This window comes from Asparagus officinalis, chromosome 6 (assembly GCF_001876935.1).
Source record: "Asparagus officinalis chromosome 6, Aspof.V1, whole genome shotgun sequence".
NCBI classification, from domain to species: Eukaryota; Viridiplantae; Streptophyta; class Magnoliopsida; order Asparagales; family Asparagaceae; genus Asparagus; species Asparagus officinalis.
The window spans coordinates 7,074,664-7,099,792 of record NC_033799.1 but is presented as its reverse complement, the minus strand read 5'-3'; the positions used below and the strand labels follow the sequence as shown (position 1 = coordinate 7,099,792).

Below are 25,129 nucleotides of genomic sequence, written 5' to 3'. Positions count from 1 at the left end.
CTGACATGAGGGTGGTTTCTTGCAAAAAATTTGAAGAGGGGTTTTTTTGCAAAAAACTTCATCAGCCCTGGCCGGAACAGTAACTTCGGCCAAATTTAAGACCTATATGGCGTCAGAGTTAAAAATTTATACTAATATGACAAAACTAAAAGAAAATATACCAACATGTCACCAAGCCTCTACAAAATATATCAATCTTGTCATTTTGCCATTTAAAAAGTATTAACACGATTTATTTAAAAAATATATACTCATAGTAGCAATAGTATATACTTCAGTTCAACTCAAACATTATCTTGAAGTCATTTAAAGTGAGGCTATTTCTACGCTAGAATGGTGATATAGTGATTACATAGTCCAAAAGTCAAAGAAGAAATTTTTACAAAGGAAAAGTAATTTAATATATCAAATTAAGAACTAATTTATAAAATGTTTATGAGCAGTGCAGATAGCTATAAAAAATAAGGTATATATCTTCATGAAAATTTCATAGTGAGTGACTAATTTAAGCATAAATAATTATTATTTTAGTTACTAATTTTATATGTGAAACTATGGAATAAATCTCAAGAAAAAATAGGAATTGAGATTGTATTATCATGTTGGTAAATAAATAAATGTTATTAGATCTCCTCTTTATATTAAATTTAGAAGTAATAGCTTAAATTATTAAGCACCAAATATTAGCTTATGTGAGAAAGTAAAGCAATCTATGGTCTATATACATATATAGTCAACCAATCAAACGTGTTAAAATTATGATGACCACGGTCAAAATTATATTGTGGTCTCACATTAAATATAATTTATAAAATATTGTACATTAAAGTCAAAATATTTTTAACAAATATATAGATTGACTGGAAATTTTTATATATATAAACTATACTGCCTAGAAATAGTGATGTGCACACGTAGCTTTTGCCTAATAATCTTAAAAACGACTTACTCTTCAATATCATCATTAATTGATGTATCTATCTATTACACTAAAACACAATAAAAATTTAGAAAACTACAAAATAAACACCTTTAAATGTTTTAAAATTTGTAAAAAAAACACCCTGAAATTTTGTAATTTATAAATGGCTTGACTCATATTCATGTTAACTTTTAGTTGTCGTTTCACTCATATTTATATTATCTAATATTCTCATTCAATTTTATAGCTTATTCTCTGTATCATAGAAGTAAAACTGAAAGTATGAAGAATTATTTTCTTGCGAAATTAGAACAGGGAGATTATAATATATTTCACTATGTGCTCTAAATAAAAAAAAATCTTTGATGCAAGGTCCCTATCAAATCTTATCCCAATCGATGTGAATGAAAAATGCTATTATAACTCACTTGCCTAGAACAATTGTATTGCATCTAGGACATATAGCTCGTCTGGAATATCCACATCTGCTAAGTGGATTTTGCTGTTGTGAGATCAACGTGGGCTCGACTTCAAACTTTTTGGATCTATAAAAGACACAAGAATTTAGAGTGTATAACTTATATAACGTAAAGAACATATTGGTTCATAAAGAACTTTCCCTAATAATGATATTACTACAACGATATTACTATTCAATGTTAAATCAATTTTATTATATAAGATTATATGAACATTTTTAATAAATTATAATGTATATATATGAAAATCTTGATGCTTATAGCCAGTAGTTGGGCTTCACAAAATAGGTAAACTTTACATTGTAGTTTGCTATTTGTAGTACTATTGACAATACTATTACATTTCCTCTTTATCTTGTTATTCACACTTTTCTGTTGTAAGTTTTTGTTTTGCTCATCACTCAACTAGCTATATTTAGTTTTTATAATATCAGATGTTAGAATATTCTCTTCTATTTTGATTGTTTGGTTAAACACTTGTTAATGGGACACGGAGATACCCAGCCATACTTTTCTCTCCTTCCCGTTCATGAACTTTTTTATTTCCTTATTAAAGGTTGTGCTAGATGGCCTAGAGGTGGAAATGAACCAAATAATTAACAAATAGTTTGATAATTGTTCAAATAACTATTCGATCATATTTAATTTGGTAGTTCATTTACCGCTAAACAAATATTTTTTAGTATTCGAGTTTACTAACGAATAGAATTTAACCAGATGTATATTCGATTCGTTTATTTATTAAATATTTGTTTAAAATTTAATCACATCTTATTATTTATATTATTGCACATATGATGTCATGCTTTTAATTCACTTACCATTTCTACTTAACTTTTATATATTGATTTTAAGACTTAAATAATCTTAAACCAATTTTCTAGTTAAAATTTTGATATAAATATATATACATCATATATTAAAAAGGAATATTTTTTATTTATGAATTTTAATATTATTTGGAAATCTATTTTTAGCGGAATAAATATACTTTGATATTCGATAAGTATTCGTGAATATTCATGATTATTCATCAAAAACCAAATATTTGAGTTCGAATTCGAAAACCTAGATATATGAATATTAGAGTCCGCATTTGAATTCGATAATTTTAATAAAATACAAATACGAACAATTTAATATTCAATTCGATTCGATCATTTACCACCCCTTCATGGTCTAACTCTTTGTTTGGTTAAATAAAAGTGGTATTATTTTATTTAAGATCATTAACTTATCACCTTAATCTAATATTAATAAGTCTTTTGTGTCTAGATCTTTGTTTGGTTAAATGAATAATTTTAAGGAATAAGACTTGTGAATTGCTAGTGCAAAGTGGTATTATTTTTTTTAAGATCATTAAATTATCACCTTAATCTAATACTAATAAGTCTTTTTGCGAAGGTTACCAACATTACTTTACTTTAACATCATTATCATCCAATCTTAATCTATTCCCACGCAATCATTGTAAATCTTTTACAATGAACAATATCTTTCTCGTGCGAGAATAAAATCCAAGGGCGGCTAGTCTTACTTCAAAATGAAAATATTCCTTACTTCTACGGAAAGGAATTGAGTTTATCTAATTATATATATTTTTATATAAATTGGGATGATGATCCTCTCCAATTAGGTAATAAATAGCGAGAGTCCAATTATTAAAATCGTAGCCGTTTATTCCAATTTAATGGACTAGGATGTTGTCACGTGGGATCAGTGGCGTAGCCAGGAATTTTTTTTGCCCTGGGCGAAAAAATAATCCTGGCTGGCGATAAATCCCAAGGCGCAAACATCGGCGAAGGAGATGACTCGTCCTCCTGCTCCTCCGTCGTCGGAGTCGGCATAAAACCTAGCTTTAAGCGGAGTGCGGTAAAAGACTGTTGTAGGAACTCAAAGGGATTGTGTCGAGTAAGAGGAAGTAGAGGAGGCCGATGTTGACAGTTGTGTTGAGCACCGTCAGGCTATACTTTTTATTTGTGTTACTATTGTTTAATCTTTTACAAATAAAACGACACTTTTATATGTGTCATAAATTAAATGTTGACACATACAGCTTTTGTTGTAGTGCTCATAGCTTCTTTCCATTGTCCTCGAGTAGAATGGCCAAAGATAATACAAGTATAGGTATTGCAAAAAGTAAATCTTAGATAGCATTATTTTATCTAGAAAATCATTGTTGCTTGAAAACCATTTTTGTGAAGAATGAAAATCCTACGTGGTCACATCCTACTCCTTAAAATTGGAATAAATGATTAAAATTTGAGTAATTGGACCTTATGTAATTATCACCTAATTGGAGAGAATCCAAATACAAAAGTTAGATGTTTAGGGGCTGTTTGGTTCGTTTTTTAACTCGGTGGAAAAGTTTTACACCGCCTCCACATCAGATTTTTCGTGGCCACGTAGGATATAAGCTTTCCGTCGTTTTTTCCCCCATCTTTGGTTCACTAGGGTTGAAGAAGGGAAACTCAGTGAAAATTGCCGCTACATCAGATTTTTTTCTCTCCCCCAATTCCTTCCTCAAATTCGTGAAATCGACGAAAACTGCAGCCACGTCAGCTTTTTGCCATATAAACAAAAGTTTTTTCTTTTTTCCCATGCGAACCAAACACATGAAAAATAAATACATTGGTTTCCCACCATTTTTTTATGTGAACCAAAGCGAAACAATCTATTTCGGGGCTGTTTGGTTCGTTTCTTAGATATAGGGAAATGCATTTTCATGTAAAAAAAACAAAAGTTTTGAGTTTTCCAAACTTTTCTAAGAAATAGATTGTTTCGCTTTGGTTCACACACAAAAATGGTAGGAAACCAGTGTATTTATTTTTCTTGTGTTTGGTTCGCATGGAGAAAAAGGGAAAATTTTTGTTTATATGGCAAAAAGCTGACGTGGCTGCAGTTTTTGTCGATTTCACGAGGTTGAGGAAGGAATTGGGGGAGAGAAAAAAATCTGATGTGGCGGCGATTTTCACCGAGTTTCTCTTCTTCAACCCTAGCGAACCAAAGATGAAAAAAAACCGACGGAAAGCTTATATCCTACGTGGCCACGAAAAATCTGATGTGAAGACGGTGTAAAACTTTTCCACCAAGTTAAAAAACGAACCAAACAGCCCCTTTTTGGAAAAGTTTGGAAAACTCAAAACTTGTGTTTTTGTACATGGAAATGCATTTCCCTATATCTAGAAAACAAACCAAACAGCCTCTTAAGAACTCAAATATATAGAAGATATTATAATAAATCATGATTATTTTTCTGCTGGTGGTAGTTGATTAATATGCGTCTATTAGTTTTCTTTCCATCTAAGTTTCTTCGTTACCTATTTCTTTCATTTTCTTTAACAATTGTATCCTACTTTTCATATATGAAGTAATGCACTAAATATCACATGGAAATAACTTATTTTTAGAATCACTAAAAGTTATAAGTAGATAGAAGATAAATACTTTTAGATTGGTCAATTGATCATGCACTGGCTCACTTTGTCTCCTTAATTTCAATTGTTTAATTTTTCTTATAATACACTTAATCCGCTTACGAGTTTGTATGGAATGCCATGTCTATTTTTTTTTTGGGTTTTTCTCTCACAAAATCCATTTTTAGGGTGAAAATACACAAGCGCTAAATGACGATTGTGGCATAGACTCTAATTCATGGCATTTAAATGTTTATATAGACCTTGGTTGATGACAATAAATACCTGTTCATGATATTAAATGTGCGCGCTACTCTATTTTTTCCAAATTTAAAACTAAAAATAAATTATGAAATTGAACGATCCAAAATTTGGTCTACTTTTGGGACACATTTAATAATACGTCGAACGTTCCCATTGATGATCAGCGCTGGTCGCCACCAGCGGTGACCATACCCCCGAAATCAACGGCACGAGCCGTGCACGCGGGGTCGACCGATAGCTACGCGCCTTTCGTCCACCGCCACGTGCCGACGTAAGCAAGGTCGTAAACCTCTTGCTAAATGACGACTGACACGTGCCTGTCCCTGTTCATACACGTTTCGTTGACGGTCCTGGTAGTCTCTGGCACGTGCCTTCCTGAATCTTATAGCTCAATTTGGGAACTGTAACTGTCAATATTTAACGTGTCTAGTAATTAGTAAATACGCAAGGGACAAATGACCATTTTACTCCTTCAAAGCTCTTCTCCAATTTAATTGGGCTTTAGTTGGCTTAACAAAGGATTAAAGGAACAAGAGATGAAAGTTTGGCAACTGGAGATTAAGATAATAACGTTTAATTATCAATATTTGCTTATGGTACTGTACTTAACATCTTTCTAGTGTCCACGAGATTGACACAAACTTTTTTCTAAAGTAAATAATTTGATTAAGATATTAGTTAGGATTGTGTCAAGATTCCACTAAGCAATGCCTTCTTCTTTTTCAAATATCTAAAGGGTAGAAGCGTGACTTGATTGATAGAGAATAGAAAATAGTCTTGTTGCCACCATTCATTAACAAGAGAATAATTATTTGTAAAGTATGAGAAATGAGATATGATTAACTATTCAGACTTATTTTTAGTTTTGGCTTATTCTTCTTTTCTTTATCTATGACTTTTATGCTAATGATATATAATTATCATCTTCTAGAACAGCAGTAAAATCTTAACTATTATTAATTTTTTTATTGATATTGTTGATGGTTTAAATTACACAGTCAGAAGGTAATAGAGTTTGGGTTGATATGGGAGTCGCTCGTTTTTCCGATTATCTGATTTAGAGTTGGGTTGTTCGTCTCTGTACGCATAGCAACTTGTAAGAAGACGGGGGCTGCTTCCCCTGTTGTTCATCCAACGATCAAATCAGCTAACTGCTTGAGTTGGAATATGAGAAAAATACAGCGGAATGGAGTAAAATACTAAGAAATTGCTTACCCTTGTATTTGGAATAGTTTTTTTTATAGCCAAGCAAGAGGGGTAGTCTAGTTTTTTTGGCCGAGCATGAGCAGACGGCTGAGTCAGTATCTATATATTTTATAGGTGTCGGTTGTGGATCAGATAGGAGATGAGCGCTATTATTTTCGCATTAATGATACGCGACGGGCGGCGCACAAAGTCGATGTGGTCCGATGTGTCATAAATAGAGTCGAGGATAGAGAAATGATGGCGCCTGCCAAGCATTTAATGTGACGCCGATGCGCTGTCAGCGAGGGAGGACCGACAAGTACCGTCCGTCGAGTCGACATAAGGAGACGTTGACTCGACGAGTCGGCTAAGTCAAGATTTTTGATGGTCTTGACAGTCAACTCGATTTGAGCGGTGCATGTAGAGGGACACATGTCCGTTGCTGGCAAAGAGCCATAATTTGACAACTAAAATCACCACAACAGATACATTGTCATTTTCATGACAATCGTGAACATTTGTATTTTGTGATCACGTTTTAGTTTGATTCGATTCAGCTTTATCGAAATCAATTTTTACACAGGTTATGTCTTCGTCTCAAAAGTAACTTTTTTAAACATTTACTGACATGAATGTGAATTTTTTCAACAACAAAAATAGAACATAATTTTTTAAATATTGCCATAAATTGCTATTCAAACAATTGAGATTCTTTCAAAACATATAATTAAGATCTATCGTTAATTAGCTGATATAGATTTTTTTAATATTATTTCTACGAAATTGGACTTTTTTCTGATGTAAACAAGATGAATAATATGTTTTTAATCACAATATTCATTAGTCTTTATAAGGTTGTTAACTTGTTATTTATTTCAAAATTCAAATCGTACATTGACTATATCATCATGATTTACATTCATTCTCGTTTCCACTCCAGATGAATCACAAGCATCCACTAAATTTTATATATATTTTTAATAAAAGGTGATTGTGTGCTATTTTTTGACAGGTTCGTTTATAATTATCTAACAATGTTTACTTATCAAGGAGCGAGTAACGTAACTACCAAACTTTTCCATAATTAGTTCCCTTAAAGCATCCGTTTATTATTGGGCAGCTTTCGCAAAAAAGATCCACAAGGGTAGTTTCGTCTTTTCCATCTACCCTCTCCTATGGTCTAGAACAAATGAGAGCGAAATCCCAGATTCCTCTCCGCAAGCACAAGAAACCGAAATCAGCGAGAAGAAAAAAAAAATCCCCAATTTTCACGCAGTCTAGGGATTCAAAAATTCAACCCCGTCTCCTCAAAATCCCCAAATTCAAAACCTAATTCCGCCAATTCTCTCGCCAATTAGGGCATCGCTATGTCTGTTCCCGCCATCGCGCTCTACGCCGGCCCGCCGAGCTCTGTCTGCTCGTCGATCGCCTCGTCGTCGTCCCACTGCTCTCCGGATCACGATCTGAACCCTAACCCTAGCTCAGCTCAGAAGCCGATCGCCGGCGGGCTCTCCTGCTTGTTCTCGTCCTCTCCCTCGGTTCGCCACTCGATCAGCAACAACGAGGATCTCAATTCTCTATGGCACGATCGGTCTGAGGATCTCTCAAGCTCTTTCTCTTACTCTTCTTACTCTAGCTCCTTCAAATGTCGTGATCCGAGCCCCATCTCGGTCTTCAATGGGCCGGTTTCGTGTACTGGGTCGTCGAAGAGCTCGCCTTTGATGAGAATTCCGAGGGATTGGAGGAAAGATCGGATATTTAGTGGGTTTGTGAGGAATGCTTTGGGATCCTGTTTAGATTTTAGTAATTCCGTGGGTTTTGGAGGGGGAGTTGATGTGGAGGAGTTGACGTTTGATTTGGATGATGAGAGTTTGGTTGATTTGGATTGCGAGAAGTATGCAAGGGATTTTCTGTTGGGAGCGCAGTCGAGGCATACCATTTTCCATGAGGAGCTTGTGGTCAAGGCATTTTATGAAGCTGAGAAAGCTCACAGGGGGCAGGTGAAAATTTTCTCCTTTTATGTTTTAAATGATTGTGGAAGGGTTTGTTCTTATGATGGTATTGTTCTGATTTGCTCTTTCTTCATTTGGCTGCTTTGTTGCAACTGTTGATCTATGGTTTGTGAAATTGAAATATGGATTTGTTATACTTTTGTTAATTAGATGAGAGCAAGCGGAGATCCATACTTGCTGCATTGTGTGGAGACAGCGGAATTGTTAGCAAAGATTGGTGCTAATGCTACAGTTGTGGCTGCAGGGCTTCTACATGATACTCTTGATGATTCTTTTATGAATTATGATTATATTTTCCGGATGTTTGGAGCAGGTGTGGCTGATCTGGTTGAAGGGGTATGCCCATTTATTTCCTTCTTTTGCTGTAATGCATTGTTAATTATCTTCCGCGTTATGTTATATTGTGTAGTTCAGTATACACTGTCCTTTTAGCCCATTGAATCTGTTGCACATATTTTTCCATGCACATTATTTGGTTAATGAAGTATTATATTAACTGGGTATTATCTGCTATCGGTTCAAGATGCTTGTCTGCTATGGTGAGTTGAAAGAATTCAAAGGATATAGTGAAGATATTTTCCACTTCTTGTTCTTCTCCTTCTTTTCTTCTTCATATAAAATGAATGTCGAGGATATTTGTCAACATATTCGTTACCTATATTGTTTCAATTTTGAAGACAGTTGTAGCGGTAGATAGTCCAGTTTGCACAAAGCGCAATTCATTATCATCTCAGCTTTCAAGATGTTTGTTGTTGAATTTTAAACAAACTGGTAACTAACGTCATCATTGAACTTAATGATGTTTTGCTCTTAATATTTTCTACAGTTCTCTACCTAGCCTGAAACTTGTGATATTCATGCAGTACGATATGCAAAATAACTCATTATTCTCTTTTGATACTAATGCCAACCTCAATTACTTATTACATGCTGTTTTAGCATCAGTATAGAAAATGTGTTTAGTAGGAAATGGTATCACTCTTTATTTGTCTGGGTAGTAATCACTGTATACCTGGGAGACTCGTGTTAATATCTGGAACACGGATTCTGTTGTCAGTTATACCAGATGTATATATATTTCTAACTACCACTGCTGGTTGTCTTTTGATGCAGGTTTCTAAGCTCAGTCAACTGAGCAAGTTGGCTCGTGATAATGACACTGCAAGCAAAACAGTGGAGGCTGATCGATTACACACTATGTTTCTTGCTATGGCAGATGCCAGAGCAGTACTTATCAAACTTGCTGACAGACTTCATAACATGATGACCTTGGAAGCATTATCCCTTGACAAGCAGCAGAGATTTGCAAAGGAGACTCTGGAGATATTTGCTCCTTTAGCGAATAGATTGGGGATTTTTAGTTGGAAGGAGAAGCTAGAAAATCTTTGCTTCAAGCATCTTTATCCAGAGCAGTATAACGACCTATCTTCCAAGCTTGTGAATTCCTTTGATGAAGCATTGATTTCGTCTGCTGTGGAAAAGTTTGAAAAGGCTCTCAAGGATGAAGGTGTTTCTTATCATGTTCTATCAGGGAGGCACAAGAGCTTGTATAGTATTTACTCCAAGATGCTAAAGTATACTTTCTCTCTCATATCTACCTAATACCTATCCAACTACCATGTTTTGTTTTAATCTCACTTGTTTATCTGGGAGCTTGATGAGCAATTAGCTAATTGATTTTTGGGGACAATCTATTTCCCAGGAAGAAACTTACAATGGACGAGGTTCATGACATTCATGGATTACGTCTGATCGTTGACAAAAAGGAGGATTGTTACAAAGCACTGGATGTTGTTCACCGTTTATGGCCCCAAGTTTTTGGTAGGCTCAAGGATTACATAATCCATCCTAAATTTAATGGGTAAGTTTTGACAGACAGAAACTTACTAGTGCAGTTCTGAGTCTTGTTTTTGGTCTTTAAAAGTAATGTTTGCTTCCAGGTACCAGTCCATACACACAGTTGTTATGGGTGAAAATACACTTCCATTAGAAGTTCAAATTCGAACAAAGGAGATGCATCTACAAGCAGAATTTGGATTTGCTGCTCACTGGAGGTATAAGGAAGGTGATTGCCAGCATTCCTCGTTCGTGTTACAGATGGTAGAATGGGCTAGATGGGTCGTGAATTGGCAGTGTGAAGCTATGAGCAAAGACCGGTCTCTCCCAGCATACGACTCTGATTCGGTTAGACCAAGATGCCCTTTTCCATCTCACTCTCCTGACTGCCCTTATTCTTACAGTCGGCAATGCGATCATGATGGACCCATCTTTGTCATCCTGCTGGAGAATGAGAAGGTGAGTTCCTCTTCTATCAGTATCCTGAAATCACTCACAAACAGTTGCCCCTTGCAGTAGACATTCCTTATTCGTCTACTGGATACTTGTGCATTTTGACAGTTTTTTAATGTGTTACTCTGATTATCTGTTAAATTTCTATAGATGGTTGGCAACAATTTATATGTTGATGGCTGAATGCAGATGTAGTTAGTGTATTTCATGTATTGAGATATTTCTTTTAGTTTAACATTGGGCAGGACTAATAAGCTGGTTAATGTTTACCATGAGTCCCTTCTCAAAGGAGAGATGACCCTCATATGACACTTAAGTTTAGGAGATCAGTTGTCATGTTTGACTCATGTAATTCGTTACTCCAATTTACTCAGATGTTGTATACACATAGTGCCTCCACCATCCTGAATTATATACTTTTTTTTGTTACTCCAATTTACTCAGATGTTGTATACACATAGTGCCTCCACCATCCTGAATTATATACTTTTTTTTGTCTCTTCTCCTGTTTTGTTCTCCTTTGCGTGCACTGCATGTCCATAATAAGTGCATCACATCTTCAACCTCTTAGGAATAAGAGGACTTGTGTCGCATTGACCACAAAATAAGTTCTATAATTGTAGGCCTATTTCAAAATCAGCTGTCTGCAGGAAGGTTATCTCTAGTTTGTGTGTGGCTGCTGTGGAGCAAAACCTTAAGAAATTAACATATTTTAGATGAAGAAAGAATGAAAGTAACATGCTGAGGAGAGAATAGACTTAGTTAAAACCAATAATAAATGAAAATGTTTTAAACAAGGGAGCATCCAGACATGCCACAACAACCTTTCGCTGGACGTGTTGGAAGCAATGGGCACAGCACCGTCCAAAACGTGCCAGGATCTGAAGGTTCGAGGGGAGCAGGCTGAGCGATTCCTTAGAAGGAAAAAGGCCGAGAGGAACCAACCGACGGATAATCCGCTGGACTCAAACTTCGCGAAATAATGAAAGCAACATGCTGAGGAGAGAATAGACTTAGTTAAAACCAATAATAAATGAAAATGTTTTAAACAAGGGAGCATATTTATGAAGCCAATAATTGCATTGGTCTTTTCCAAGTGCTAATCTGTAATCGTTGATCTTCTCGCGATCGTGAAGAGGTTAGGACTGATTTGCACATGTAATGAATAATGATAAGATTACATGATTTGTTGATGTTCTCTAAATGACAATCGCCATGGGGTTGCCGTTAGCCGTCATTATCATTATGCTTTCAGTACATTGTGGAACGGGAATTTTGGGATGGAAACGTAAGGTGCTAGTGAGAAAGGCTTCTGTTAATTCTGAAGCGTTAAGCTGCTTAAGCTGTAAGCTAATAATGCTGCATACAATTTTTGCAGATGTCAGTACAGGAGTTCCCTGCTAACTCAACGATAGTGGATTTATTAGAAAGATCGGGAAGAGGAAGCACAAGGAGGAGCCTTTATAATTTCCCGGTAAAGGAGGAGCTTAGGCCAAGGCTAAACCATAAACCAGTTGGAGACCCGAGCCAAACTCTCAAGATGGGGGATGTTGTGGAGCTTACACCCGCTATACCTGATAAATCTCTGACAGAATACCAAACTCTCAAGATGGGGGATGTTGTGGAGCTTACACCCGCTATACCTGATAAATCTCTGACAGAATATAGGGAAGAGATCCAGCGGATGTACGAGCAAGGCCTAGTTTCCACTGCCTAACCTTATGTAGTTTAGTCATTGTTCGATTGTATATATTAGGGAGGGGGAAAAAGTGTACATAAATTCTCATATCTCGGGGTGTGGAAGCAGTATTCAAGCTGAAGGTCAATGTGAGTTCAGTTCCAGATTCCTAGGAGTTGACTACGGGTGTGGAAGCAGTATTCAAGCTGAAGGTCAATGTGAGTTCAGTTCCAGATTCCTAGGAGTTGACTACTAGGTACTGCTTTGGCTTTCGTTTTTATCGTAGCCAGAAGCTCTATGGCTTGTGGAACTTAAGTACTATATGTTGTGTTTTGATTTTCCTGGAGCAAGTGTAATCTTATTCCTCAAAGAGAAGCGTCGCAAATATGTTCAGCACAAAGTTGATTTTCCTGGAGCAAGTGTAATCTTATTCCTCAAAGAGAAGCGTCGCAAATATGTTCAGCACAAAGTAAAAGAAAGTGTAAAATGTTAGGCGCTCCCCTGTATCTTCTCGTTACATGTTTGCATCATTTCTCAGCCGCAAGGGGTTTGTAGTTCGGCCTAGTTGTATTTGTATCTGTATTTGCATGTTACTTTTGTTTGTGTAACTTACATCATTCCAGTTTCAATTACGGTGAACAAAAGGGTCAGGCGTTTGGTGTGAACCATGTGCGTTATTCTTCCGGTTCCAAATTACAGTAAATGGGGATCAAGTGTTTCGTTATTGATGAACAGAGTCGTTAGAGAAGTTATTTGGTGCCGTATGCAAACTTTTGTTATTTGTTTATTTATTGCCAATTTCTGTAGTATTCCAGTTTCTGGAGTAGACAACTCTGTGAACGTATACCTCCAGTTGAAGCAATTGCTTGAGAAAACTGGCATCCTTTTCTTTACCTTTTACTTTTTGTTTTTTTTTGGGTATGTGCCCTCCTGGTCATGGGTATTGTTAAGTTTGGCCCACGAATCATTGTAATTATAAATTCGCCCCACAAATTGTGTCCTCCGTTCAAAATTACCCCTAACCTTGAGACGATGTTGACGGTTTTTAAGGCAAAACTACCTACATATATCCTTATTCTGACTGTTTGGGCAAATCCTTTTTTTTATTGTTAGTCTAAAAAGTGCAAAAAATTAATCTAAGTTCATTATATCCATTACATAAAGTTCTACATCTGGTTTGTTATCACAAAAAAAAAAGATAGCGTCCGCGTCCCTCACCTCCCCACACTGACCAAGTCAATGAAAATGTTAACGACGGAATAAGAAACAGAAATGAAGATTTATTTTAAAATTACAATGAGTTTATATTTATTTTGTGGATTTAGAAAAAAACAATATATGGATATATAGGTAATTGTACCCTACAACAAGTTAAAATTTTAACAGAAGAAATTTTCTAAACAAACCCGTTCATAATTATTTTTCTAAAAATAGACCTCATTGAGTTTTTTTTACAAAAATCGACCCATTTTGTCTTAATCCGGTTCCTAAATAGTCGGGGTTGACAATCCCGACTATTTAGGAACTGGATTAAGACAAAATGAGTCTATTTTTGTAAATAAAACTCAAGGGGGTCTATTTTTAGAAAAAAAATATAAACAGGTTTATTTAGAAAATTTCTTCAATTTTAACACCGTTTAGGGCACAGGGTAAAGTTGAGGTAAATAATTTGAGGGGCAAATTTAAATTTACAATAGCTTGGGGCCGAAAATTGACAACTTGTTCTGTCTTTCTCCTGCGGTAACTTTGCACATCACCTGTTCGATGAATTGTCTCAAAGAATTCCTCTCTATGAAATGGAGACCCAAAGTGTTAAATAGAGAAAGTTTTCACTGTTGGGATTACAGTACGAATCTTTAGACGCCGAGGTATGATTCTTAATACTTCTAGTTTCTTTAATTCTACGAATTTTTTCCTGAGGATTTTTATGTGCTTTGCATATAGTTAGCTCTCTTCATTATATTAGAGTTTGCTGGATTTTCTAGGTGCTGCTCAAATTCCTCTACTTGTTTGTTTTCAGAAGTTAAACTCGATGAATTCTAAGTATCTGTTGTCATTCAAAGCGTCAGAGTTTGATTTTTCTTTTTCTCTTTCTTTTCTTTTTTTCCATCATGGCATTAACAAGGGTAGGAGATGATTATGATTAAGTTACTGGAGGAGATGACCCTTGGGATTACTGTATGAGAGAATAGCATTCAAAGATCATGGAAAATGATAGGCGTTGGTCTGGTATCGGGCATTTTTACGTTTATCTGTAGGTCTTTTGAGAAAATAATTATGATTTTAGAGGAAATTTTCCCATCAATTCTAATCTAGGGATCAACGAAAAAAACCCATGCAAGTATGGAGATACTTGTGCATACATCTAAGAGAATTTATAGCACTTTTAGCAGAAATATGTGATTTGATAAAACCATATTTCTGATGATGATGAATATGGCACTGATGTTAGTCGGGGAAAAACATTTCTTTTCTTTATTACATGAGGGAAAATAAACAAGGAGCATTCTAGAATAACGGGTACACAAATATCATTCTAAAATAAAGGATAAACAGGCTGCTCGTTTGGGTAGAATAAACCAAAATTTTGCTCAACTCCCGGTTGCTTTTGATCCTCATTAAACATCGCAAACAAGAAGGAATCCAGCAAATCAGTAGGCCTCTTCGGAGTTCCACCCTTAGCAACGTGATTCATGAGGTTCGAATTATACGTCTGAGCTAGAGCAGTTGTCGTAAACTCTCCATTGCCAGCTGAAGGCCAACCGCTCTCAGATATTGCTATTGCAACATTTGTCCCTCCAACTCTCTCCATAGCTGAATAGAAACTATCCACCATAGCATCAAATAGATTCCAATATTGTAAGCCTGTATCATTAAAAGCTGGGGCTGTGGCGGTAAATTGCGCAAAATTTAATGAAACATGAACTGGGTCTGCCACATATGCAAAATAAGGATACACATTAACCATGAGAGTGCGCTTGGGGTTCTCAGGCTCATAAGTGGCTAAGTACGATATGATATTGGTCATGTCGCTAATGGTTTCACTTGAGAAGGAGCCTGCAGAGGGAGGGTAGGATGTGCCAAGTACAGTGCTGGGAACTACAGTTGTCACGCTTATAGCACCCAATTGCAGCGAGTTAAGTGCATCTCGGAGGTTTTTCATAGCTGGAGCTATGTATTGAGCATTTTCTCCAGGGATAGCCTCGTTACCAACTGTAAGATACTGAAACTTTACATCTGGGTAAGGGACAATGTTGGTATTCACCCACTGAAGTGCCGCATTTGGGCTCACTGCTAGATTGGGAATGTCTCCGTTTGTTGTGCCTATGGCCAGATTAATTCCACTCTGTTGCAAAGCATTTAGTACTGCTGGATCAGGGTTGAAAATTCTCATTGAGTTTATATTGTTTTTCTTGTAGAGAGCAACAACGTCGGCTGGGGATGGTAGATTGTCCCCTAGCATCCCAAAGCAAACCCCTATGCTTCCTGCAGTTCATTTTTTGTTAAAGTTAATTTGTCCTAAAAGATGTATGTGTACTTAATTAGACAACCATCTTGAATCATAAATTCTTTAGTACAATAATAACTTCAAATAATTAAAGACATTAGCACACATATTTACTAGAGAGAATCATACAAGCCTGATGGACTAGACTTTTTTTTAAACTTATAATAAGTATCTTTCACAGTTCGAACATAGATTTAAGTTTTATGTTTATGTTGGAAAAATTATGTTTCTTTCAGCAGAATTAGACCTTAAAATTCAAAATTTCATTCATTATTAAAAAAAAAAAAAACGTCCATCATTTCTGGTGTGTGATGGATCACCTGGCCTGGTTATCCCAAACCTTAAGTATTTTTAATTGACATCCTATAAAATAACTTCTGCATTCTAGGTCAATAAATCATTATAAATTAAAATTCCTTGTAATTGAGCTTTACTTGTAATTTAAATTTTAACTAAAATTGAACGACCTTAAGATTGTCCCATTCAGAAAATTGTATAAAATAGCAGGCGTTTCCATGTATCGCAGACCAAAAAAATACATCTTTATATATAAACCCCTTGTAAAAGAAATTTGCAAAATGTACCTGTATCTAACAGAAATGTTTTCTCCTTTTTTTTGTTTCTCAATCTACCGCAAGTGACATGAACCTAGGATGTGGTATGCGCTTTTTGGATTCATCAATTTGGATGTGCTCAATTATATTCGTTTAAGAACTGATTCTTTATGCGTGCACCGTGTGCATTTATGAACTGTGAAGAAAACAATCACTTACTTGTATGTATGACTTGATGAGCAAAAACTACAGCCAGAATAACGAAGCATTTAATCCATACTGGTACCATGTTACTTATGTATCAACAACCTCTACCTGCAAGAATTCACGAGTCAAAAACCTATACAATCACAAGATCAAAAAATTCTACTATCAAGAACTTTAGAATTGAGACAAAATAATATTTACAGGTTAAAACCAATATGTTTTTTTGGGTTAGGGATAGACCACATTTGCGATGCATGTCATTTTGTTATTGTTACTTTTTTACATTTGAAACCCCAAAGAAATGGAGTAAGGACATGATGAGAAGCTGAGACAAAGCAGATTGTATGTAATATGCATAAAAGAAAGGAAATAGGAAGAGAGAAGATATCCTTGGCTGAGGCTTATGAGTAAATAAACAGAAGTGCTGTTGTTTTTTATTATAACGATGAAACAAAGAGAGGTGTATATAGACATATGCGTTAGACTCTAAAAGAAAGATGTGATTAGATAACTATAATTAAATGAACTAGGGGAAAAATATAGTAAGTATTAAAGGTTTGCATATATGAACAAAGTAATAGGAACTCGGGTATCAAAAGGATGTGATCAGATAATTATGATTAAATTAACTTGGAAAAAATATAGTAAGTATTAAAGGTTTTCCTATATGAACGAAGTAATAGGAATTCGGGTATCAGGATTAACATTGAAAATATAAAACTAAGGTCATCCTAAAGTAGTGCTAAACAGTAGGACCTTATTAACATCGATGAATGAGAAATCACAGATTGAAGTAGTAAATTGGAAATTTTGGATGTTGTCATAGTACAGTTAGATAAGACATTTTATAAATATGATATTACTAAGTAGATTGAATAGGATTTTAGCAATGCAAAGAATACATGAAAATTCTAGTTAACAGATATACTCAGCAAACAAATTGGAAGAGAGGAGATACCTTGGGGGGAAAACTAGAGATCGATAGAGACTGAGAAAAATGATGGAGACTAGAAAAATGAGGAGACTTATAAAAAGAATTCCTGCTTTTATTAGGAATGTTGATAAATATGGCATCATGAACTATTAGAGGGATGTATGGCATATGAATTGGCCATAAATAGAAAATCATGATCTAAATGAAACCATAAAAGTTAGGAAGTATTAAAAGCCTATATACATAGGAAGGGACTCCAAAAAATTAGTTAAGTATTAAAGGTATAAATAAGTCGGGAAGTATTAAAAGCCTACATACATAGGAAGCGACTTTGAAAAAAATTAGATAAGTATTAAAAGTATATATATAAGACTGTCCAAATAGGCCGGCCTGGCCTGGAAACCCAGGTCTAGACTAGGTAAAATCGGGGCCTGGTCGGGCTAGGTTGGCCCGGGCCTGAGCACAGGGCCGACCCGTTTTTTTATATTTTTTAATTTTTTTATTTTTTTTAAAATTTTAAGAATAAATAGTAAAAAATTAAACAAAATTTTAATAAAAAGTTATAAAAATTAAAATGATAAAATAACTTTTTTTGTTAATAATCAATTAATCATCTACAATTATAAATTTATTTTGGAATTCATCGCATAACATTAGATGAATACATCCCAATTTGGTTGGCACCTACTCATCTATATCACTATCATTTGCAACTGTTTCCAAATAGATGAATACATCCCAATTTGGTTGGCACCTACTCATCTATATCACTATCATTTGCAACTGTTTCCAAAATAATTATTATAAATTTTTAGCTATTGCACCTACTCATCTATATCACTATCATTTGCAACTGTTTCCAAAATAATTATTATAAATTTTTAGCTATTAAATAAAAATTACAAATTGATGAGTAATGTCTAATTTTTATATCTATCTGCTAGTCCGAACTTTTCAAATTTATCTTTAATATCAGCCATCCTATCGATGTCTTGCGTTCTCTTCTCGTATCTCCACCAATCTTATAGGTACATTACCGCCTGTACGGTATATAGATCTGATGATGTCTTATGATCATCGATCAAATATTCTGCTGTGCTGAAGGCGGATTCCGAAGCTACCGTGGAAACCTGTACTATTAGTAAGTCACGAACCATGATGAAAAATATAAAATATGAAACTATTACATATACTTTTCATCATTGTTAAATATCTAAATTATTATTTTAACATTTAACTAAATATGTAGTTAAATATTGATCAATTTTAGAAACCTCCGTTGATGATCCAAGTCCAGATCCACAAGTTAGTTCAACTAGCATTGATTGCCTATCAAAACTCACACTTTTGCCTCGACTTGAACTCGTAGAAGCAGAAACTATAGACTGATGTGCACTTACACTATATTTAGCTGCATACTCATCATATAATCTTTGAAAATAATTTCTTATAGTATTATGATGAGTAAGAACAGTAACGACTTGACCATCATCAGTGTCTATTACCATGTTATCATATAAAGAATTTAATAAACTTCGAAGGCCAATATCCTTCAAACATGGATTAATAAGAACTCCCAAATAAAATATAATTGGAATATACTTAAAATACTTATTAAATTTATTTTCATTTGGAAAATCATACTTTTAAAATAATTATCCATACAATATTTATTAATTTTTTTTGAATATTTAAATTTGTAAAGCAGCTATAGTAATGGTTGGATAATAATAACCAAATAATAACATAGTAGCATCATAAAAAATTTGTAATATTTCTTTTACACTATATATAACTGTCCATTCATCCTCAGTTATTCCATACATACTACCAGAGCTAGAACTAGATGTATAAAAAGTAATTAAATTAGTTATAAATTTTTTATATTCTATTTGTTACATTTAACATTACATAGGTAGAATTCCACCTAGGGTCAATATCTTTTGAAATTAGTCTGGATTTTAAATTTTTTCTTTTACAGAATTGTTTCCATCTTTTAATTCTTTGTTCAATAGTATTATGAACATAAGCTATTGTCCTAACTTTTTCTATCATGAATTTAATTTCACTAAATACACTTTAAACAATTAAATTTAAAACATGACACACACATCTAATATAAAAAATATCACCATGACATGGCAATAGCAGAGATGTTTTGATATAATCCACAGCTATATTATTATTACTTGCATTATCTAGTGAAAGAGAAAATATTATTTCTAAAAATTTTAATTTTATAACTTCTTCAATTATTAAATTTGCAATATTAATACCAGTATGTGACTTTAAATGCAATAAAAGAAATAACTCTTTTAAACATTTACTAATTATTATCAATCTAGTGTGCTATGATACATAAATAACCAGTTTATGCTCTAGATGACCAAATATCATAAGTTAAAAAAATTTACAATTTAAACTTTGAAAATAAGAAATTAATTTTGTTTATTTCTCCTGATAATATTTTAAAATATCACATCGACAAATTTAGCGAGAATTTTTTTTTAAATGCGGGATAAAAATCATCTGTAAATATATCTTCAAATTCATCATATTCTACTGATTTAAAAGGAAAGTTTTTAAGAATAATAAACATGATGACGCATTTTCTGGCTCGGATTGCGTCATAATTTCAACGACCGAGACTATCAGAAGATGAGGATAGGGAGAGTAAAGATTGTCGGATATCACTTGGAGGAGTTTGACCTTTGTTGTGTTTATCTAAATGGCGTTTGAGGTGGTTGGTGCCGCTTTTATGATGAGCTTGGAAAATATGGCCGCACAACACACACTTAGCCTTCTAAGTGAGAAGCCTACCGTGTTCATTCCTGGTAACGTTTATCTTCTTAAAAAAATTCCACACATCAGATCTTGGCATTTTAGGAGCTCTTGGTACAGAATCGTCACCATCGGAGTTGGGACCAACATCGTTAGGAGTAGGAGTAGCTATAGCTCTTGTAGTAGGACTCATTTCAAGATCGAGAATTGATTTTTTCCCTTCATAATCAGAGGAGGAAGTCATTTGATTGAAGAATTAGAGAGTATTAGAGAGAAGTAGATAAGTTTTGGATGAGAAAAATAAATAAAAATCCATTCTATTTATAGAGGCATCCCCCTAGGCAAATGACCAAAATTCCCTCAAAATTTGATCGTTTTGACCGTTTTTGGGGTATTTTGATAAGAAAAAAATAAAAAAGCTGTTTTTTGGCCGTTACGACCCAACCAGGCCAACCGGTTGGACAGTCCGAACGGACCACAAACGTCACCTAGTCACCTTTTGCCGGCTGACAACTTAGCCGTCCATTTCGCTGTCGGCCGGCAAATACAGGCGCGACGGAGCGACCCCAATTGATATATATATACTATATATATTATAATAATATTATTATTATATCTACATTATATATATACATATATATAATATATCTATATATATCATATATTAGGGTATCCTATCAGAAGGATTTTCCCATGGTCGGGATTTCTCTCTCCAACTTTATTCCCATTAATACACACACACACACATATACACATATATATATGGAAAATAAATCATTCGGGTTGTGAATTAGCATTTAAAGCATAAAAGTAGAGGATTTAAGGCTGTAGCATGAGCCAGTCAGAAGAGTCTGATTTTAGATGAGTTTATATATGCTAACACCTCGTTTGTGAAATTACCCTAGGGGAGGGGAGGGGGTGAATAAGTTATTTGCTAATCTAATCCGATATTAATGTCAATTTAAAACTAATTAACAAATATGCTAGCAAATGATGTATATAAGTCAGATATGCAAGGATATGAAATTAAACTAAGGACGAAATAAACATGAGGCGAAAGCTATATAAATATAAAAGAGAATAAGTGCGCCAATGCAATTGCAAACGACCAATGTGATCACGGAGTTCGGTCACCCTCGACCTACGTCTCCGCTCTCCACCCTCGAGGAGAATCTACACTATCATAATTCAATCTACACAATCGGTTTTCAACGCTCACCGATAAACGTTTACAGCTCACACACTTGCAATCACACAATACACCCTCTAAGTGTTAACCTAGCTTGTATCACCTTACTCAAGTGCTTGGATTTACCATCTCTACTAGGCTTTACTACAAACGTCACTCCTCTTAAATTGACCACGTCTCTCCCAACCACCCCTCTCGGTGTCCTTGTGTATTACAATGTGATCTCGACAAATAATCTCACAAATACAAATAGTTTTGTTCTCTAACAAGATGAGAACTCAATTAAGCTCACTCTCAATGAATCACTCATCACAACCCAAATATATAATGTATGAAATGCTAAAAGCTCAATATGTGGTGTGTGTGATCAATGAGCAATAATAACAACTAAACTCAATTATAAAATCTAGCTTAATGAAATAATAATCAACAATATATATATATTTATAAGCTAGAAATCAAGTTTAGTAAAACTTATCTGAAAACAAGAGAGGGATTTGAGATTGAACCCTAAACACGAAAATATCGATCTCCTCCTCTTGTGAAATCCTCATCACATAAACAAACTTGAAAACACTTAAAAACCTTTAAACAAACTTGTCCAAAACTTGTTTTTTGTTTTTCTTGGTTGGTTCAGAAGTTTGTAAGCAAGGGGTATATATAGAATCACAAAACAAAGCCAAAAATCAAGAAAAACCAAGCAAAAAGATAAAAACTCGAAAAATCAGCAAAGTGAAAAAACTAGTCGTTACAATACCATCAGTCGACTGATTAACAGTATCAGTCGACTGATGAGCTGACCGTTAGAGGCCACTCATCCTTCATCGGTCGACTAATGAAATCATCAATCGACTGATGACCTGCTCGGTCGGCTGATGGTTCATCAGTCGACCGAGCAAAGATTTTTGCTTATTCTAGTCACTTTCTTCGGTTGACAGTCGACTGATAACGTGCACATGATGTGTTATGAACAGTAAAATTAAACTTTGAACCCCTTTTAAAAATAGCAAATAATTTCCAAAAAATATAAAATTTGGAGAAATATTTATAAACATGAAAATGAACATATTGTAAAAGAAAATTTTGAAATATCATTTTTTATTTGTGAAAACTCTTCATTTTGCAAAAACTCACAAATACGTGTTCGTTTAAAACATTTGATTTTTGACATATGACTTAAACCATGTTATGAAATCTTTTTAAATTGATTTATAGACTTAATAAAAGATGTATACAATGATTATTTTGTCCATAAACTAAAAACACAATATTTTCTCAAATATACCTATATTTTGATAAAAACAAGAAATACATGTGTGTGATATTGGGCTTAAAGTATTTAAACATAGTATATAATTCCTAAACCTAAAAACACTTTACCAAACAATGATCTTCATGACGCTCGATCTTGGTAACATGGATGAAGTGTAATAGAGTCTTTGACTTGAAATGCAAGTTGCTTCATTCCACTTTTCCTTCCATCCTCCAATGAATATGATCGTGTAGGCGCAAGTTCATCCAACATCCAACAAAGGATCTTTGTGTAGAATACCTAACACGTGAATACAAACACTCGACAAACGATGTTAGGAATTGTTTGTTAATCATCAAAACTAGATAAGATGGTAGGTTCATAAACATGAGACCTAACAGTCTGGTTCGTGAGAATAATATCAAATGAGAAGGGAATTGAGCAATAAATGAAATGGAATAAATGTGGGTACAAAATGCTAATTTCCATTCTTACGTTGGATGTGATTAGAGACTAGAGTGGGAATGACATCGTTTTACTTTTGGTATGGATAATTAAATAATTTTGGAATATTATGTATGTATTTAATTTTTCATTCTCACTTAAGGGCTTGTTTGTTTGCACGGAATTAGTTATAAAGTAGCTGAAGTAAACAAAATTGAGGCTACTTCTGCTACTTCCGGGCAAAGAAATATGTTTGTTTCTCTAAAAACTTATTTTTAATACTTCCTTAAACGCTCATGTAGTGCCGACATGTCATCCCTACTTCTTAAATGGTTTCCCGCCCCTCAAGGTTTTGAAGTAGCGCAATAGTGGATGAAATGTGCATTAATTGGGAAATAAATAAATTTTCTTATTAATATTTTCTTGTTGTTATTACTTCCGAACGACTTCTCATTGTTATCCAAAAAAAAAAAAAAAGGAATGAAGAATAAGATATACTATTTTTACTACTTTAAAAAATATGTGAAACAAACAAAAAAATTATTATTCACACTACTTCCTTCTTCATAAATTTAGAAGTTACTTCTTTCATCTATTTACGACTTGCAATACTCTTCTCAGACCAAACAGGCCCTAAGTGGGAGTGCTCATTCCCTACCAACTCATTAGGAAATGTCCATTCTCACAATATATGGAAATGAAGAAGAACTAAGAATGGAGATTCTAGCTTCCAGAAGGATGTTATATTTTCATATTGGTATGTTTGGTATGCATGAATGAGAAGTGAGAATGATAATTCCATCCCCACTTATTCCCCTATAGCAAACACACCAGAGTTCAAATGTTAGAATAGTATATTTTATTATTAGCGTCTTAGGCACAAATATGTTAGAAATGAGTGCAAGATATGAGAGGGATCATAGCATTTTAGAAATGCTTGAAGCCAGAATCGTTCCCCAGTATAGAGCGTAGTGCATATCAAATAAATATACTCATTTTAGAAATGCTTGAAGCCAGAATCGTTCCCCAGTATAGAGCGTAGTGCATATCAAATAAATATACTCTGAATTTTCTATAGTTTATAATTAATCGTTCCCCAGTATAGAGCGTAGTGCATATCAAATAAATATACTCTGAATTTTCTATAGTTTATAATTAGATTCATTGGAAGACTACCATTCTAACATTACCCTTTTTGCAACATCTCATGGCTCCACTTAGGAATTTCATAGGCGCATAGGCATATCTAAGACAATATCTTTATCATTTGATCACTATATTATAATTAGATGTAGCGGAGTGCTTCAATGTATTTACATGAAGTTCGTATAAATAGTCAATTCCGAACATTACAGCATTTGCAAGGTTTATATAATTTGGTAACTAGCTAAGCTTGGCTTGTGGCTATTAACTTTTGGTGTTTTCCATTTGAAGGTTTCTGTCAAGTATTAGTAATGCATAAAGTATGGTGAACGGATTTGTTTATCATGTGACAGTTTGTCGAATAGTAAAAACTTGCGCCAAGTTTAACCTTGCACTTATTGGTTTCTCATAGTGCACGTATTTGTTTGGAAATGCATGAATTCTTGACTCTAGGACTAGTATAGACTATCAAGGAAACCTTTAGTGGAAGTAATGTTAGGCTTAGTCAATAACTGTTGGTCTTGAGAGTGGAGACCCAAACGTAGAATCAAAATCAGTAATCGTATGAAAATTCAAGATAGATCATGGGTGTGGTATCTGTCACACCCTGGTATGGCAGAATCTGCCCTGTCTATCATGAATGTGGTGTCTGCCACACCCTGGTGTGGCAGAATCTGCTCTTGTCTGTCATGGGTGTCGTGTCTGTCACACCCTAGTGTGGCAGAATCTGCCATGTCTGCCATGGGTGTGGTGTCTGCCACACCCTGGTATGGAAGAATCTATCCTATCTGCCATGTGTGTGGTGTCTGTCATATCAGGGTGTCATATCAGGGTGTGACAGACTCGTTTTAGAATTCTAATTTGTTTGGGAT

General features: G+C 34.5%; 2 protein-coding genes across 2 annotated transcripts; one reads left to right on the top strand and one right to left on the bottom strand.

Annotated features, from left to right (window-relative positions):
* On the top strand, positions 7,466-12,410 carry LOC109846446 (probable GTP diphosphokinase RSH2, chloroplastic). The gene is made up of 7 exons (XM_020415681.1): positions 7,466-8,266; positions 8,429-8,614; positions 9,392-9,852; positions 9,981-10,139; positions 10,219-10,573; positions 11,946-12,107; positions 12,177-12,410. Exons 1-7 carry the CDS (start codon positions 7,634-7,636, stop codon positions 12,282-12,284), a joined length of 2,064 nt encoding a protein of 687 aa, XP_020271270.1. The 5' UTR covers positions 7,466-7,633; the 3' UTR covers positions 12,285-12,410.
* LOC109845685 (putative glucan endo-1,3-beta-glucosidase GVI) lies at positions 14,782-20,473 on the bottom strand. Its single transcript, XM_020414954.1, has 2 exons — positions 20,269-20,473; positions 14,782-15,731 (listed from the first exon to the last, which is right to left on the bottom strand). The coding sequence occupies exons 1-2, from the start codon at positions 20,471-20,473 to the stop codon at positions 14,782-14,784; spliced, it is 1,155 nt and encodes a 384-aa protein (XP_020270543.1).